Genomic DNA, 18,153 nt, shown 5'->3' with positions numbered 1-18,153 from the left:
TTCAATATCTGCTACTAACACGGTGTGGTAAAACGTAATCCTTCCAAGGCAAATCTTGACTGTTATTTCTCCTAAAACTTTAGCCGATTCTCCAGTCAGAGTGCGCAGTAGAATACTTCTTCGTAAAGGCTTAATTTGACTTTTATCCACAAGATTTGACCGGATCAAAGATACTGCCGCACCGGTGTCCAAAGTAAAAGTAACGTTCATCGCATCTACCTTTCCATCTACGTTCAGGCTACCCATTGATCTACCCAGGCTTCTGATGGAGATAATTCTGGGGGCTTTGTTTCGCTAGTCAACATTCGCCCCGTAATGTTGACTAGTGGGAGTTTTCCTGGTCCCTTCTGGATGGTTGTACGTCCCTCGTTGGAGAGCGGGACGGTATCCTTACTCGACAATCTCGTTTAATGTGTCCCGTACGTCCGCATCGATAACACTCCACTCTAGTGATCGGGCGTGCCCGTTCTAACTGTGTGGACTAACCATTTGCTGATGCTGCCATTTGTTGCACTATTTGACCGAACATTGATTTAATTTTATTCATTGGTGTAGCAACATGATCGGCTGGCGCTTCTCTCTCCTCTTGAATAGTCACGGCCCTGATTTTTGGCTTTAAGTCGTTGCACGCAGCTTCAACTTCCAGCGCTCGAACCAGTAATTCGCTGCTGTTGGTCCCTTTGAACATCTTCAGCATTTTCTTTACCTCCGGATCTCGAATCCCTTCTACAAAATACTGTGCCACGAATTCTTCTTGGATTTCATCCGGGACGGCTGGGTAAGCCAGATGCACAAGGCGACGAATTTCGGCTTCAAACTCCTGTAGATTTTCACCAATTTCCTGCTGTCTTGCCTTTAATTGTGTTTGATACACTCCTTTCCTATGGTGATCCCCATAACGTCGTTCTAATGCAGCTACTAATGCTTCATAGTTGCTTTGTTGGGCGATAGGCAGAGTCTGTAACAGCTCCAATGCAGGTCCTCGTAATGCCACCACCAGTGCTACAGCCATTTCCTCATTACTCCATCCATTTGCATTTGCAGTTGCCTCAAATTGGAGTTGGTACGTTCCCATGAAGTTTGACCATCGTATGTGGGAGGCTTGATCTTGTTGAGCCCGTTTCCGGTGATCATTGTAGAGCTGGCTCCTTCTGGACTTAGAGCCTTTCCGCTCTAAGTCGCGTAGCTTTATCTCTACATCATTCTGAATTTTATTAATGTCTTCCCGAACATCATTAATGTCCTCCCGAACATCATTAAATTTTACCTGAACATCATACTCCATCTTTTGAGACTATGGGTTACATACTCTTGGATTTCTGTTTTGGTCCCCGCTAGAACGTTCAATGTTTCTACGTTACGCTTTTCTTGCCGCTCTCTATCTTCTTGACGCATTTCTATATCTTGTTGTCTCATTCTTTCTTGTTCTTCCTTGTCTTGTTGTCGAATCCTTTCTTGTTCTTCCTTGTCTTGTTGTCGAATCCTTTCTTGTTCTTCTTTGTCTTGTTGTCGAATCCTTTCTTCTTCTTCTTTGTCCTGTTGTCGAATCCTTTCTTGTTCTTCTTTGTTTTGTGTAAGCATTGCCATAATAGCTGCAAGTTGGGCCTCCATGTTTGCACTTTGACGTCTTGTTATTGGCATAAAATAAATTTAACACACCACTGTTCCGAAAATCTCTAGTCCGGTTCTGAACACAAGTCTCTAACCCGAAGTTTAGTTCAAATTCACGTCGCACTAAAGTCTGATCCCACTTCTGACACCAATTGTTACGATTTTACCGTGGGTTCACACAAAGTCAATTTAACTCAACAATTAATAAATTTATTTACACTCCAAAACACTCCGTACAATAATTAACTCAGCTACTAAAAACACTACTACAATTCCACAATTATTCCACTATTTAAACTTTACCGCGTTCCCAAATCAACTACTCCCGCGGTCGACACCGCTTCTTTTATATTCGCAAACTACGTTCTAGAATGACCGCGAAACGCTTCGCGATTTGTCTCGAATATCAAAGATTCTTCCAGGTGTGGAGCTTCCTAACTGTGGCCTACTTTAATACGCGCCCGGCCAGATATTGCGGCGCTTCGGTTTCATCCCGAAGCGAGAGCTCGTTCAGAAGTATCGAGCATAGTAGGCCCAAACCGTAACAATATATATAAACAATCTTTATTTCATTACGAAATAGGCTATCGACCGGAATGGTCTTTCTGCCCTTGTGTACATTTGTTGGTTTGGGCTTACTTTAAGTTCTGGTATAATTAATAATCTAAAATAAAGTATTACAAACATTTATCTTAACCTAAAATTACATTTTGTTACATTTATAATTGTCTTAGTACAGAGTAGAGTCGTCGATGGTGAAAGAAAACGATTGTCTTGTCTGTCTTGTGAGGCAAAGAGAATTTAGTATGGTCCAGTTCTGTTGGTTGTTTTTCCATTTGGATTGAATTTGTATTAGTCTTTCTGTTATTCTAGTTAAGTTTGTGCGCTGGTACAGTAACTCATTTGGGGGATTGTGGAGTGAGTTTTGGGGATGTCATATCCGTGTTATCAGTCTTAGGGCGATTTGTTCGGTTGTTTGTATGTGTCGTTTAGTTCTTTCCGAAGCGTTGAGTACTCGTACTCGTGCCATGAGTACGTTGCCATAGTCAAGTAGTGGTCTACAGATTGCTTTGTAAATTTTTGTAGCCGTCTTTGTGCTAATTCCTTTGTTCTTGTAGGTCAGTGAGCGAAAATGTTTTGTTCTTTTTGTCATTTCTGTTCTGATGTTTTGTACATGTTTTGTGAATTTAAGTTTATGGTCCATCGTAATGCCGAGGTATTTTGCGTAAGATCTTGGTTCAGTTATATGGCCGTCTGCTGTTATTGTAGGAGAGTTTATGTTAATTCTGTGATTGGAAAGCAAAAGCTGATTTTTTGTCGCGTTAGGTATTAGTCGCCATTTATAAAACCATGTCAGTGTGTTGTTTGTGAGTGACTGGAGTCTGTTTACCGCTTTTTCAGTAGTCTTTTCATGGACAATGAGAGCGGTATCGTCAGCGTATTGTAGTATGTATACCGTTTTGTCTATTTGTGTTTTGTTCTGTAGGTTGTTATTGTATATGTCATGGCAGTAAACATTATAGAGTAAAAGCGAAAGCGGTGATCCTTGAGGTAGTCCTTGTTCTGGAGAGAAAGGAAAGGAAAAGGTGTTGTCAATTCGTACTTCCAATTGTCTATTTTCTAACAAGTCTTTGATAATGTAAAGTAAGTATTTGGGAGTTTGAAGTTCGTATAGTTTGTACAGGGTGAGTCATCAACAGAGTAAAGTTAATTATCTCATTTGTTTGGAGAAATACAAAAAAAAAAGTTAAATACAAGAGTTTTAGAGAATATTAAGATGCATAATTTAAAATTACTTTTGATTATACAGGGTGGTTCATAAAGACTTGGCATGTAAAATATTAGTTTTTTTAAATAGAATCTCCTATTGTTTTAAACATTTATAGGTTCTCCATGGAATTCTAAAAATATTTTGTTAATAATGTCATATACCTAAACCTAATAGTTCATCTAATATTTAATTTTTTTCAAAAAAATTATTACTTTTTACTACGACGGAAAATTGACTGTATCGACATTGTTTCAAAAGGTAGAATACTCACATTTGGTATGAACGTTCTATAGAGACCACAAAAAACATTTATGCAAATGAACTTGCGTTAGATGATACGTTCAATTTTTTTAAATCTATTCTGACTAATTCTTTAATTAACTTAAGAAATTTCGATTATTTGAAACGAAACACCCTGTGTATTATTATTTTTTCTTATAGCTTTTTCCAAACACTTCAACTTTTATTAAGTATGACATATACCTAATTTTAATAGTTTGCGATTTATTTATATTTTTTTAATTTTTTCCTTCGTTTTTTGTTAGCACTAAATTAAAAAAAAAACCTATAAACATAAATAACTATTTTAACTAACTTATTTTTAATTATTAGGGCGTAATAAGTGTTCGAATATATGACCGTCTACTTGAATACACATGTTAAGTCTTTTAAGTATATTTTGTTGAACGGCCCTTACGGCATTACAGGTGTTATTGTCATGCAGGCATTGCGTATCCTATTCCATATCTTCTGGTGTTGTAGGGGGATTCACATAAACGGGGTCTTTAATGTAGCGCCATAAAAAAAGTCCAAAAGCGTTAAGTCACATGATCGAAGGGGCCACCCTATGAATCCACTACTACCGATCCATTTTTGTGGGTAACGGTTTAAAAATTTACGAACTGCCCTATAGTAGTGAGCAGGAGAGTGTTAAGTAGGTCGGGGCGACCCTTAGAATTTAGAATTAAAATTTCAATTATCTTAACTAATGCCCAGTTGCACGAAGCTAACAGAACAGGTTCTGTTTTTAATTTAAATTTTAATTTTAATTCTAAATTCTAAGGGTCGCCCCGACCTACTTAACACATAATGTTAATTATTTACTGTTAATTAGTGTTACTTTGGTTTTAGTGTTTTCTCCATAATAAGATTTTTTAAACTTCTTTAAGTACAACAGTAATGTTTGGCCTTACGGCATACTAATTTTAAACTTGGGTCTTGCTGTCTCCCCTTTAAAGAAAGATAGCCGGCGTTTCACCTTGTCATATGAGCTCCTGAAGATGGGTACTTATGTGCCCGAAACATATGTCGAGCGACCCCTCTAACTTTTTTGGGGGGTTTGAATAAATTTTTTGTGGAGAAGGCTGTGTGTTCTTTCCCATCACTTTTATTAGGTTTAGGTGTATGACATTATTAACAAAATATTTTTAGAATTCCATGGAGAAAATAAAAATGTTTAAAGAAATAGGGGGTTCTATTTCAAAAACAAAACTAATATTTTACATGCCACGTCTTTATGAACCACCCTGTATATTCAAAAGTAATTTTAAATTATGCATCTTAATATGCTCTAAAACTCTTGTATTTAACTTTTTTAGTTTGTTGTTGTTATTTCTCCAAACAAATGAGATAATGAACTTTACTCTATCGATAACTCGCCCTATACAGTAAGCCCTTATGCCAGACACTATCAAAGGCTTTGTTGATGTCCATAAATAAACATGCTGATTTGCCGTCGTTAAGGCGAGTAGTTTGGATGTTGTTTGTTAAGACAAAAAGTGGATGAATAGTGGAGTGATTCTCTTTGAAACCGAATTGGTATGCGGGGATATTGTCGCAGATTCCAACATTTACATACCTATCGTACTATACACCGAATAATCGCGTATGTCAGCAAGTCTAGTAGGAATCTGGGTCAATCGACGAGTATTTATTCAGCAAGGCTGGCCATCTAAAATCACTGGTCTCCGGGTCGGTCGGCGAGCAACAGTCTCTAACTTGAAGTGGTGGGACGGCTCGCTACCCTCTTAGGATCCCAAGCTGATAAGAGAAGGGTTCTCTCGCAACTTGAAGTGACCGTTAGAACCCTTAACCCTGTCAGTTGTTCACTTGGTCTTTTGGTCACATCGTACAAGAACACCTTTGCGTGCCCCTTTACGGTGTAACTGAAGGACTAAAACCCCCACTCGTCTCTCCCGAACTCACATGCGCCCTACGACAGTTACGGCCGTGTTGGCCCTTTTATTCTGGGGGTAAGAATAACCCCTCTTAAGTGTATAGTTTACATTGTTTTATAATAAACGAGGCTTGCCTGTGACCTAGGTTGTTTCCCTACCATCCCTAAACGTGACAATATGTTGTCCAATTAATTTTTGCAGTCTGTTTTTTATTATGTGTTCGTAAACTTTGCTCAATACCGGGAGTAATGTTATTGGTCTGTAGTTTTCTGTATGTGTGTTGTCCACTCCGTTTTTTGGTATGGGAATAACTATGCCATTTTTCCATGTTTTTGGAATTTTGTTTGTTGCAATGCAGTGGTTAAGTTGGGTAAGGATCAGATTGTCGGCTTCTTGAGATAGGCTTTTAAGTATTTTGGCTTTTATTTTGTCTTTTCCCGGTGCTGTGTTTTTGATGTGAGATATTGCCTCGTCATATTCTGTGTCTGTAATTAGTTTGTAAGTGTTTTGTGATGAGTTTTCAAAGAAGTTTGAGTACCAATTGTTAATGGTGTTCCAGTTGTTATTGTCAACGTTAGGGTTAGTCGATATGCTGAAAGCTCTATGAAAGTGTCTGGCAAACGCGTCAGCTTTGTCTTTGTCAGTGTGGCATTCTATTCCGTTTTCGTCAATAGTGCCCATATTATTTTTGTACTGCGCCAGCTTTTTATTTTTTTGCCAATATGACTTGCCTCGGTCTTTTTCTATTTCTTGGCACGCTTCAAGCCATTAGTCTTGTCGGTATTGTTCAATTAGAGTTTTAATGTTCCTGTTAAGATGGTTAAGTGTTCGTTTTAGTTCGTTGTATTGTGTTTGTGTGTATAGTCTGTACAGTTCTCTTTTATGCTTGATAAGTCTTAAAATGAATTTGGTAATGTATGCTGGTAGAATGAGTTTTTTATTGTCGGTGTACATTTTTCAATTGCCAATGTCAGTTGCTGTTGTAAGGCCTCTATGGGAGTCAATTCTGATTGTGACCAATAAAAAAAAATTTTGCATTTTTTTAACAAATTATTCAGCAATCAAATGCGCAACTTTGTCTCCATTTAACTAAAACTCTATCAACTATAGTTTCCGAGATAGCAATGCTAATGCATTTTATTGCTATATCATTTGTCCAAAAAAATCATTTTTTTTTATTACATCTTTATGGATCTGACAAAAACTGTGAAAAAATACCATTTCACGGCCTAGGTATACAAATAACGATTGTTGATGGTGATTGTAGAGGTGTGTGGTGAGTGGTGTTGTGTTGGGTGTACCGTGGTAGAGGTAAATGGAAAGAAACTTGACGGTGATTGTAAAGGGGCGATTGTTGTAGATGTACGAGTTGAGTGGTGTTGTGTTGGATGTACCGTGGTAGAGGAAAATTGAAAGAAACTTGATGGTGCTTGTAAAGGGGTGATTGTTGTAGAAGTGTGCGTTGGGTGGTGTCGTATTGGGTATACCGTGGTAGAGGTGAATGGAAGGGGCGGCATGAAATGTTGGTGGTTCTGGAGATGATGTTCTGGAGGCGGCAGAGGAAACTGTTGAGCTTTTCTAAATTTCTGAAAAACGCCTAATATCTCGGACTTCACATCTAACTTCCAATTATCAGGAATCTTTTTTAATTCCCCTACTAAAGACAACATAAATAAAGTGTCTTCATCTCGTTCAACATAAGTTTCTGGTCTCTCTTTCATGATCTTGTTTGCTACGGCGACAAACAATTTATCTTCGTCGGTCTTTGCAGCTGAAGAAATATTTTTTCGTTTTCGAGACGGCAGTGGGACTGGGCGCTCTGATATTTCTATATCGTCCAGTATGATTTCTCTCTCTGTGCCATTTCCTTCACTTTCCACCGGATTTTCTGAAATGCTGGAGGTAGTCTCTTTTATTGAGGTCTGTAGAAAGCTGAGTTGGTTAAAATAAATGTACTGCTTCCTGCCTGAAGCTCCACTACCAGATTTTTCTTTCTTCATTTTTGCCACCTCTCTCATATAACTGTCCCGAAGACTTTTCCATTTTCTTTGGAATTGCGATGCTGAAATGTATATGTGAATGAATATATATATTGTTTCAGGTATTTGGTTACCGGCTGTTCAATGGTTGATTTGCATTTTCAGTATTGGATTGGGGTTAGTACAATTAGTGAGATTATACGTGAAGTTTGTTCAGCTATCTGGCACGTTATGAGAAGCATCTGTATGCCCACGCTGTCCAAAGATGATTGGCTAAAAGTAGCTGATTTGTTTGAAAGACGTGCACATTTTCCTAATTGCCTTGGCGCTATAGACGGCAAACATATAAGAATAGTTAAGCCAACGGACAGCGGCTCTTTGTATTATAATTGTAAACATTTTTTCTCCTTAATCTTGTTAGCAGTATGCGACTCTAACTATAAATTTTTATATGTTGACATAGGAGCTTATGGAAAGTCAGCTGACTGTAACATTTTCAAAAACTCAGAACTTTTTCAAAAACTGAATAACAATGAACTGAACATTCCAGAAAGTAGACTATTAAAAGGATCCCATATTGCCAATCCATTTGTACTAATTGGTGACGAAGGATTTGGAATTTCAAAATTTTTAATGCGCCCTTATGGAGGGAATTTTTTAACATTCAAGAAAAGAGTTTTTAATTATCGCCTGTCAAGAGCAAGACGATATATTGAATGTTCTTTCGGAATTCTCGCTAATAAATGGCGAATTTTTCATCGACCATTAAACGTTTCCATTGATCTTGCTGAAAAAATTGTGCAAGCTTCTTGTGTTCTTCATAATTTTGTTAGAGAACGTGATGGCTATAATTTTTAGCATACATTAACTGTAGAAGGAATGGTTGATATGGTACCTGATGCAACAAGGGGTGGTAGAGAAATTAATGATATACCCGACAGGCTTGCAAATTACTTTTTAAGTAACGAAGGTCAGATACCTTGGCAGCTATAGAGAATATAGAGTTAAGTTTATGGTTTCTCAAAATATGTAGGTATACCCTACCCTGGTTATTTTAGTTTAACATATTATTATGTTTACGTTTTAAGAAAAATGTAAAATACGAATAAATATAATAAATTACGTGCTTTAATAAAAACTCACCGATATTGGCTTTTTCCACGTTTGTTCTTTCGGCAAAGTTCGGGCAAAATTTTACGATAAGGAGCTCCCAACTATTTTTTTTAGTTATTTTACTACTATAATTATTGGACGACGTGTCCCAAATAGCGGGAAATTGCTCAACGGCAGCTATAAAATCGTCTGTATTTACCTCCTCATCCATCTCTGTGGGCTTCTGTGGCGACACTGAGGTGTCTCGTGTGAACACTCGCATTTAAAAGCATGTGTTGCTATTGGTGGCGTGTTTTTTAACGGTCGAGCGTTTTGGCGAGAGTCGACCACTACCCGCCACCGTAGCGCTGCTAAATCGGTGGTCGCGCCCGTGTGAATAGCTCCATAGACAACAGTGTTTCGTCAACTTATCGCTCTTACATATTACTATTGAAAACGGTTAAAGATACGGAAGAAATAATTAATACAAAAAAGTTTCTTAATCAAATAAGGATTTGGAATTTTTAAGAAAAAAAATCGTGGCGCACCAGAAAAAAAGTGGAATAAAATTGAAATTTTTAACACTCTGTATTTCTGTAACAAAGCTTTTTTGTAATTTAGTTTATTTTATATAGCAAATTATAGCTATTTTTAGGCGTAGAATACCTGGCCTAAGTTTGCGTATTAAAACATGAAACACCCTGTATATGTTGAAGAAATTTCGACTTTTTAAAACGAAACACTCATCTGTCTATTATTCTTTTTTCTGATAGCTTTTACGGAACACTTCAACGTTTATGAAGTATCAGTCATAATACCTCATTTTAATAGTCTGCGATTTATTTATGTTTATTTACTATTACCTCCGTTTTTTGTTAACTAAACTAAAACCTGAAAATTGTCGTTGACAATTCAATTGAACAAGAATACACATTTTAAATCTTGTTCTAATTTTGTACGTTACTTACAGCAAAACATAAACTTATTAATTTGACATAGTGTATCGTAAAACCTATCAGAAAAACGAATTATGTACAGGCTGTATAGATAAAAGTTGAAATTGAAATTGAACTGAAATAATACAAATAAATTTTAAAAAATGAACGCCCTGTCGGACATCTATTGCATGTTGATTTGCACAACTAATTTTTGTCGTTCCTGTAAAGCGTTCGTACCAAACATGAGTAATCTGCTTTTAGAAACAATGACAATGCAGTCAATAATTAGATGATCTATTAGGTTTAGATATGACATAAACTTTTAGAATTTTATGAAGAATCAAAAAATGTTTTAAAAACGGGGTTTTGTTTTAAAAAAATCTAAAGTTTTATCTGTCACCGTCACGCCTTTATGAACCTGTATACCCGAAAGTAATTTGAAACTATAAAAAATATAAATATTCTGTAAAACTCGTATTTATCATTTATTCGTATTTCTCAAGATAAATGAGATAATGAACTCTACTCTCTCATTGCTCCACCTATACAAAGTGATTAGTTTTATTTTGCACCCAACCTTAAATTGTTTCTACTTGATTTTACAACAACAAATAGTAAATACAAACGTTGTAGGGATTTATCTACGGGAACCACACTTAAACCAAAGTACACTATGTGGGTAGTTAGAGGGTATCTCATAACATTGTGACAGACCAAACTTTGCTTTTTTATTAATTGGAAATACCTGTATATTATTGAATTTTTGGATAATCCTATTGGCTATAAGAATGATTTGGTTAGATTGTAGCGCTTTTCTAGCGGATTTCCTCGGTTACGTTGCCTCGGGCGCCACCTTCGTTATTTATAGTGGTTGAAGGTCTACTTTACGGTACCTGGGTAGCCTTTAGACAGCTGGAGAAAAGTTCTAAAGGGTTCGGGAAGTAAACAAAATTAAAACAACTGTTTTCTCTAAATGCACTGTATTGCGGCTCTCTGTACTTACAGTAAATACTTACGGTAACGGATACCTAATGAAACGAAAGTTACCTTGTTCGGTGATACGGGGAAAGCGTGTAACGGTTATGAAAACTAGCTACGGACCCTTCACTACTGTATGACTGTCTGTGACACGGTGTAAGTACGGCGCACAGTGGTCGATTTTTAAAAAAACTAGGCAATAATTAAAAGAGTTAAATACAGTTAAGGAATTTTTAATAAATGACACAATGGAATTATTTATGCAGGTTTTTAATAGTATATTATTCAACGAGCTTTTTATGATAGCCATTAATCCCTAAGGGGGATGTTTACGTCACGAGCCGCAGGCGAGGGACGCAAATCTCCCGTGGGATTAATGGCCATAAAAAACGAGGATAATACTATACTTTGTCCACGACCACTGTCCATTACCACTAATGCCAAGTGCAGGCAAATTAGAAGTTGATACTCTTTTATGTAGATAATAAATAATATAGGTAATCTCTCAAATCCGCCATAACAACTGAAATGTCAAACTCGATACGATTAGGATCGCGTTTAGAATGGCCGTCGGTGTACAAGTCGTGACAGAATTTGGGAAAAAATGGATCACGTGAACAATTTATTTACATAACTATATGGTGGCATGTGACAAAGGCCACGGTGCGCACACCACCCCTATTTCTGAACGCACCCCCAGCGTTGCCGCCTACGACCACAAGGGCACTGACGTTGTCAATGTCAACTTAAAAAACCACAGAACTAAGGACGGTCATACACCAAAAATATTTCAAATATAAATTATGGAATTTACCTAATGATTTGGCAAACTCCTGTACTGTGTTATTGCGGTGTATTTGTTAAGAAAATGGTATTCTGAATTAGCAGTAATTGCAAAGACATAAGTGGATGTCTACATGCAAGAAATACCGCATATCCCATGTTTTATGCTTGGTGTGCAACCACCTTTAGGTCGAGAGGGAATAATGATCATTATTCCTCTTCATTAATCACTCTGACGCTATATGACCTTCATTTAGCTTCTGTCAACACGCTGAATATTAGTACATTATTGGTTGATCGTGGACAAAGAAATTAATAGTCGCACAATATAATATACAGAATTATTTCATAAAGATAAATAGTTGTTAGTTAAAGTAAAGTGCTGAATGGTAATATTCGGTTCAATGTGTCTAATGATTTCATTTTAAGGTCTTATATATCGTACATAATTCATTAAAAATATCAAAAACATCTTTTTAATTAAAAAACATACCTAATGATATTTTTATTCTTCATCAAAACTACTTAACTCTAAAAACTTAGTATCCGTGGAATTATTTACTTTTGGAGTATCTAATAACTCTAAAGTTTCAGGAAGGAAACATTTTAATTTTTTAATAGGTAGTTTATGTAAACTCGAGATGCAAGTATCTGACGAAACCAGAAGGTGATTTATTATATCTCGTATGTTATCTTTTCTGGATGTTTTTCTGGAAAAATCCGCTCTATACTTCTTGATATTGTTACGATTTTCCCGTGGGTTCACACAAAGTCAATTTAACTCAACGATTAATAAATTTATTACACTTCAAAACACTCCGTACAATAATTAACACAGCTACTAAAAACACTACTACAATTCCACAATTATTCCGCTATTTAAACTTATCCGCGTTCCCAAATTCACTACTACTGCGGTCGAGACCGCGTCTTTTATATTCGCAAACCACGTTCTAGAATGACCGCGAAACGCTTCGCGGGTTGCCTTGATCATTCAAGAACCTTCCAGGTAAACTCGGTTCCTAACTGTGGCCTACTTTAATACGCGCCCGGCCAGATATTGCGGCGCATCGGTTTCATCCCGAGGCGAGCGCTCGTTAAGAAGTATCGAGCATAGTAGGCCCAGACCGTAACACTGCCCCCCTCTTAAAGCTGATCGTCCCGATCCGCTTCATTTAATCCCTGGTATTTCTTGAGTCTGTCCAGATGGACAATTTTCATCTTGCCTTTGGGGCTGCGTTGGACTCTGTACACGACGTCGTTTAACCTTTTTACCACATTGTAAGGTCCCTCCCAAACAGGTGTTAATTTCGGTGATTTGCCTTTCTTCCTCTGAGGGTTAAACAACCAAACTTTATCATCCTTCTGGAACCCTCCCGAATTGGCCCTCAGATCATAACGAGCTTTCATCTTATCGCTAGCTAGATTCAAACTTCCCCTGACCAGATCATGGATGTTCAGTAATCTGTCTTGCAACTCGTCAACGTAGTTCTCAATGTTCGTGCTTTGGCCTGTTGGAGATCCGAACACCACATCACATGGAAGTCGAAGTTCTCGACCAAACAGAACTTTAGATGGTGACTGTCCCGTTGAGTTGTGGACTGCTGCTCTATAAGCCATCAAGAAGAGCGGAATATGCTGGTCCCAATCTTTCTGATGCTGATCAACAACCTTTGAGAGATGTTGCTCTATGGTCTTATTAAATCTCTCGACCATTCCATCCGACTGAGGATGAAGCGGCGTTGTTCGGGTCTTCCTAATGCCTAGCAGATCACAGAGCCTCTGAAGGAGCTTGGACTCAAAGTTTCGTCCCTGATCAGAGTGTAACTCCAACGGCACACCAAATCTACTGAAGACATTTTCGACGAGAATATCAGCGACTGTGCTGGCTTCTTGATTTGGAATCGCAAACACCTCAGGCCATTTGCTAAAGTAATCCATGGCAACAAGAATGTACTTGTTGCCTCTGTTGGTCTCAGGAAAAGGCCCAGCAACGTCTATGGCTAAACGTTCGAACGGCAATCCTACGTTGTACTGCTTCATAGGTCCCCGGGATCTCGTCTGTGGTCCGTGGCTAGCTGCACAAATGGAACATTGTCGACACCATGATTTCACGTCTTGGCAGTAGTTCACCCAGTAAAAACGTTGCCGGATTTTGTCCAAAGTCTTATTTACTCCCAAATGAGCACCAGTCTTTCCATTGTGCATTTCCTCCAGTACGTGGTCGACCCTTCCTCTGGGAACTACCAGCTGCTTCCTTATCTCTTTTCCATCGGCACTCTCCCAAGCTCTTTTTAGCAAGCCGCCTTCAACCACAAGCGAGTCCCACTGAGCCCAAAGTGCTTTGAACGTCAGGCCTTTGCTAGAGATTTCTTGCCATGTTGGTCTTGGCTCGCTTTGTTCCTTTCTCAACAACAATGGGCCTATGTCGCTGTCTTCTAGTTGATCCTTCCTAATCTCATCGGTACTCCATTCATCATTGGTCTTCAGCTGAACCATTCTGATGGACACAACGCCTTCACGTTGTTCCGCTTTCTGGCAATGTTTGCATTCTTCGGCGCAAGGTCTTCTTGATAGAGCATCTGCGTTATTATGCAGCTTTCCGGGTCGATGCTTGATGTTGAAATTATACTGCTGGAGTTTTTCAAGCCATCTTGCTACTTGTCCTTCCGGTTGTTTCATTCCGAGGAGCCACTTGAGTGCCGCATGGTCAGTCCTTATCAAAAATTCCTGTCCGTACAAGTACTTGTGAAAGTGATCGACTGATTTTACTATTGCCAGTAGCTCTTTTCTCGTTACACAGTAGTTCCGTTCTGCTTTGGTAAGTTTCCTACTGAAGTATTCTATGACATGTTCTTCTCCGTTTTGGACTTGAGACAATACAGCTCCAATACCAGAATTACTGGCATCTGTGTCTAAAATGAACTTTCCTTTTGGTTGTGGATAACTGAGGATGGGACTGGAGCAAAGTGATGCCTTTAATCTTCTGAACGCCTGATCACATTGGGTATTCCAACAGTAGGGTGTTTTGTCCTCAGTAAGTTGATGTAGCGGAGCTGCGATGTTGGCAAATCCTTCCACAAACCGTCTGTAGTAGGTGGCAAGTCCTAGAAAGCTTCTGAGTTCGTGTTTATCCTTTGGTACTGGCCATTCTCTAATTGCTTGGATCTTCTTGTCGTCCGTCTGGATTCCGTCGACCGTCACCACATGCCCAAGGAATTCGACTTGCTTTTGGAAGAACCAACACTTTTTGGCGTTCAATCGAAGATGGGCACCACCTATTCTAGCAAATACTTCTTGCAAGTTGTCCAGATGTTCTTCAAAAGTTTTTCCCATCACCATGATATCGTCCAGATAAACCAAGCAAGTCTTCCAGTTAAGGCCACGAAGCACAATTTCCATTAGTCTTTCAAACGTAGCAGGAGCATTACAAAGTCCGAAGGGCATCACATTGAATTGGTACAGCCCATTTCCAGCAGAAAAAGCAGTCTTCTCCTTATCTTGCTCCTCAATGCCAACTTGCCAGTACCCACTCTTCAAATCTAAAGTAGAAAACCAACAGGATCCTGCCAAAGTCGTCAGTGTGTCGTCGATACGGGGAAGTGGATAGCTGTCCTTTTTGGTCACGTCATTCAGTTTTCGGTAATCTACACAAAATCTGCTTGATCCATCTTTCTTAGTGACCAGAACAACAGGTGATGACCAAGGGCTGCAGGATTCTTCTATAACTCCGTCGTCAAGCATCCTGTCCACTAATTCCTGCACTTCCTGTTGTTTGGCTATTGGTAGTCTCCTAGGTGGTTGTCGAATCGGTTGTGCATTGCCGGTGTTAATTCGGTGTTTTACAATGGTAGTTTTTCCCATATTGTTCGGTGTTCCAAATATGCTACCATGGTCCAAAATCAGTTTCCGAGCCTTCTTCAGTTGTGGTGTTGACAGATGTTTCCAGGTCTTTTCAAGTTCATTTAAGAGCTTGTTTTCCCCCAACTGCTCCTCCTGTTCTGGTAACCCATCGCAATTGGTTATTTTGACTACAGGCTCGAATACCGCAATAATTTCGCCTTTGTTGATTTTTACGTCGTCTGAAAAAATGTTTGCAACTCTTATTGGGACTTCACTTCCTCCATTTACAAGTGATTTCCCAATGAGGCATCTTCCTGGTCGGTCCGGGTTTCGTACAAGTCCAACACAGCTCCCAGAATTGTGCTCCAATTGTCCAATAATTATTTGCTCGGAATTGCCGCTTATTTTTACTGTCTGAGATGCCAAAACATTAATGGGTGACTCACAGCGGTGACTGGTTGACAGGATGAACTCTTCACTTCCAAACCTTAGGATATTTTGTTCGGGATCAAAAGAAAATCCATGTTGACGAATCAGGTCCATTCCCAGAATAAATTCATCTTCAATATCCGCTACTAACACAGTGTGGTAAAACGTAATCCTTCCAAGGCAAATCTTGACTGTTATTTCTCCTAAAACTTTAGCCGATTCTCCAGTCACAGTGCGCAGGAGAACACTTCTTCGTAAAGGCTTAATTTGACTTTTATCCACAAGGTTTGACCGGATCAAAGATACTGCCGCACCGGTATCCAAAGTAAAAGTAACGTTCATCGCATCCACCTTTCCATCTACGTTCAGGCTTCCCATTGATCTACCCAGGCTTCTGATGGAGATAATTCTGGGGGCTTTGTCTTCGCTAGTCAACATTCGCCCCGTAATGTTGACTAGTGCGAGTTGTCCTGGTCCCTCCTGGATGGTTGTACGTCCCTCGTTGGAGAGCGGGACGGTATCCTTACTCGACAATCTCGTTTGATGTGTCCCGTACGTCCGCATCGATAACACTCCACTCTAGTGATCGGGCGTGACCGTTCTAACTGTGTGGAAAGACCATTTCCTAATGCTGCCATTTGTTGCACTAATTGGCCGAACATTGATTTAATTTCATTCATTGGTGTAGCAGCATGATCGGCTGGCGGTTCTCTCTCCTCTTGAATAGTCACGGCCCTGATCCTTGGCTTTAAGTCATTGCACGCAGCTTCAACTTCCAGCGCTCGAATTAGTAATTCGCTGCTGTTGCTTCCTTTGAACATCTTCAGCATTTTCTTTACTTCCAGATCTCGAATCCCATCTACAAAACACTGTGCCACAAGTTCTTCTTGGATTTCATCCGGGACGGCTGGGTAAGCCAGATGCACAAGGCGACGAATTTCGGCCTCAAACTCTTGTAAATTTTCACCAGTTTTCTGCAGTCTTGCCTTTAATTGTGTTTGGTACACTCCTTTCCTATGCTGATCCCCATAACGTCGTTCTAATGCAGCTACTAATGCGTCATAGTTGCTTTGTTGGGCGATAGGCAGAGTCTGTAACAGCTCCAATGCAGGTCCTCGTAATGCCACCACCAGTGCTACAGCCTTTTCCTCGTTACTCCATCTATTTGCATTTGCAGCGGCCTCAAATTGGAGTTGGTACGTTGCCCATGAAGTTTGACCGTCGTATGTGGGAGGCTTGATCTTGTTGAGCCCGTTTCCGGTGATCACTGTAGAGCTGGCTCCTCTGCTGTCAATTTTCTGCTCTAAGTCACGTAACTTTATCTCGACATCATTCTGAATTTTATTAATGTCCTCCCGAACATCATTAATGTCCTCCCGAACATCGTTCTGAATTTTATTAATGTCCTCCCGAACATCGTCTAATTTTACCTGAACGTCATACTCCATCTTTTTGAGACTATGGGATACATACTCTTGGATTTCTGTTTTGGTCCCCGCTAGACCGTTCAATATTTCTACGTTACGTTTTTCTTGCCGCTCTCTGTCTTCTTCTTTGTCTTGTTGTCGAATTCTTTCTTGTTCTTGTCGAATCCTTTCTTGTTCTTCCTTGTCTTGTTGTCGAATCCTTTCTTGTTCTTCCTTCTCTTGTTGTCGAATCCTTTCTTGTTCTTGTCGAATCCTTTCTTGTTCTTCCTTGTCTTGTTGTCGATGTTGTTTAAGCATGTCCATAATAGCTGCAAATTGGGCCTCCATGTTTGCACTTTGACGTCTTGTTACTGGCATAAAATAAATTTAACACACCACTGTTCCGAAAATCTCTAGTCCGGTTCTGAACACAAGTCTCTAACCCGAAGTTTAGTTCCAATTCACGTCGCACTAAAGTCTGATCGCACTTCTGACACCAATTGTTACGATTTTCCCGTGGGTTCACACAAAGTCAATTTAACTCAACGATTAATAAATTTATTACACTTCAAAACACTCCGTACAATAATTAACACAGCTACTAAAAACACTACTACAATTCCACAATTATTCCGCTATTTAAACTTATCCGCGTTCCCAAATTCACTACTACTGCGGTCGAGACCGCGTCTTTTATATTCGCAAACCACGTTCTAGAATGACCGCGAAACGCTTCGCGGGTTGCCTTGATCATTCAAGAATCTTCCAGGTAAACTCGGTTCCTAACTGTGGCCCTGGCCTACTTTAATACGCGCCCGGCCAGATATTGCGGCGCATCGGTTTCATCCCGAGGCGAGCGCTCGTTAAGAAGTATCGAGCATAGTAGGCCCAGACCGTAACAATATCCTTGTTGCGTGCCTCTTGTGCTTCCTCGGATAATTGTCCTATTGGCAAGCAAAATGATTTAATAACTTCAAAGCCATGTAATAAAATTTTGTGTATAGTTGGAGGCATGGCATACCAAGGATACAATGTCACAAAAAGTCTTGCAGTTGTTAACGCATATTCCTTAAATCTATCTGTATTGATGTCAAATCCAGACGATAAAGTTTGCAATATTACATGAAATTTTGTAATTAATTGTTT

The 18,153-nt window shown here is 39.2% G+C and overlaps 1 protein-coding gene across 1 annotated transcript; it reads right to left on the bottom strand.

Moving 5' to 3' along the window:
- Positions 1 to 6,788: 6,788 nt before the first annotated feature.
- On the bottom strand, positions 6,789 to 8,862 carry LOC145734949 (uncharacterized). The gene is made up of 2 exons (XM_081988624.1): positions 8,682 to 8,862; positions 6,789 to 7,621 (listed from the first exon to the last, which is right to left on the bottom strand). The coding sequence occupies exons 1-2, from the start codon at positions 8,860 to 8,862 to the stop codon at positions 6,789 to 6,791; spliced, it is 1,014 nt and encodes a 337-aa protein (XP_081844750.1).
- Between the last annotated feature and the right edge of the window lie 9,291 nt (positions 8,863 to 18,153).

This window comes from Ips typographus, linkage group LG10, assembly GCF_016097725.1.
Source record: "Ips typographus isolate SLU linkage group LG10, UJ_Ityp_2.0, whole genome shotgun sequence".
Lineage (NCBI taxonomy): Eukaryota > Metazoa > Arthropoda > Insecta > Coleoptera > Curculionidae > Ips > Ips typographus.
This window is presented reverse-complemented; position numbering and strand designations above follow the sequence as displayed.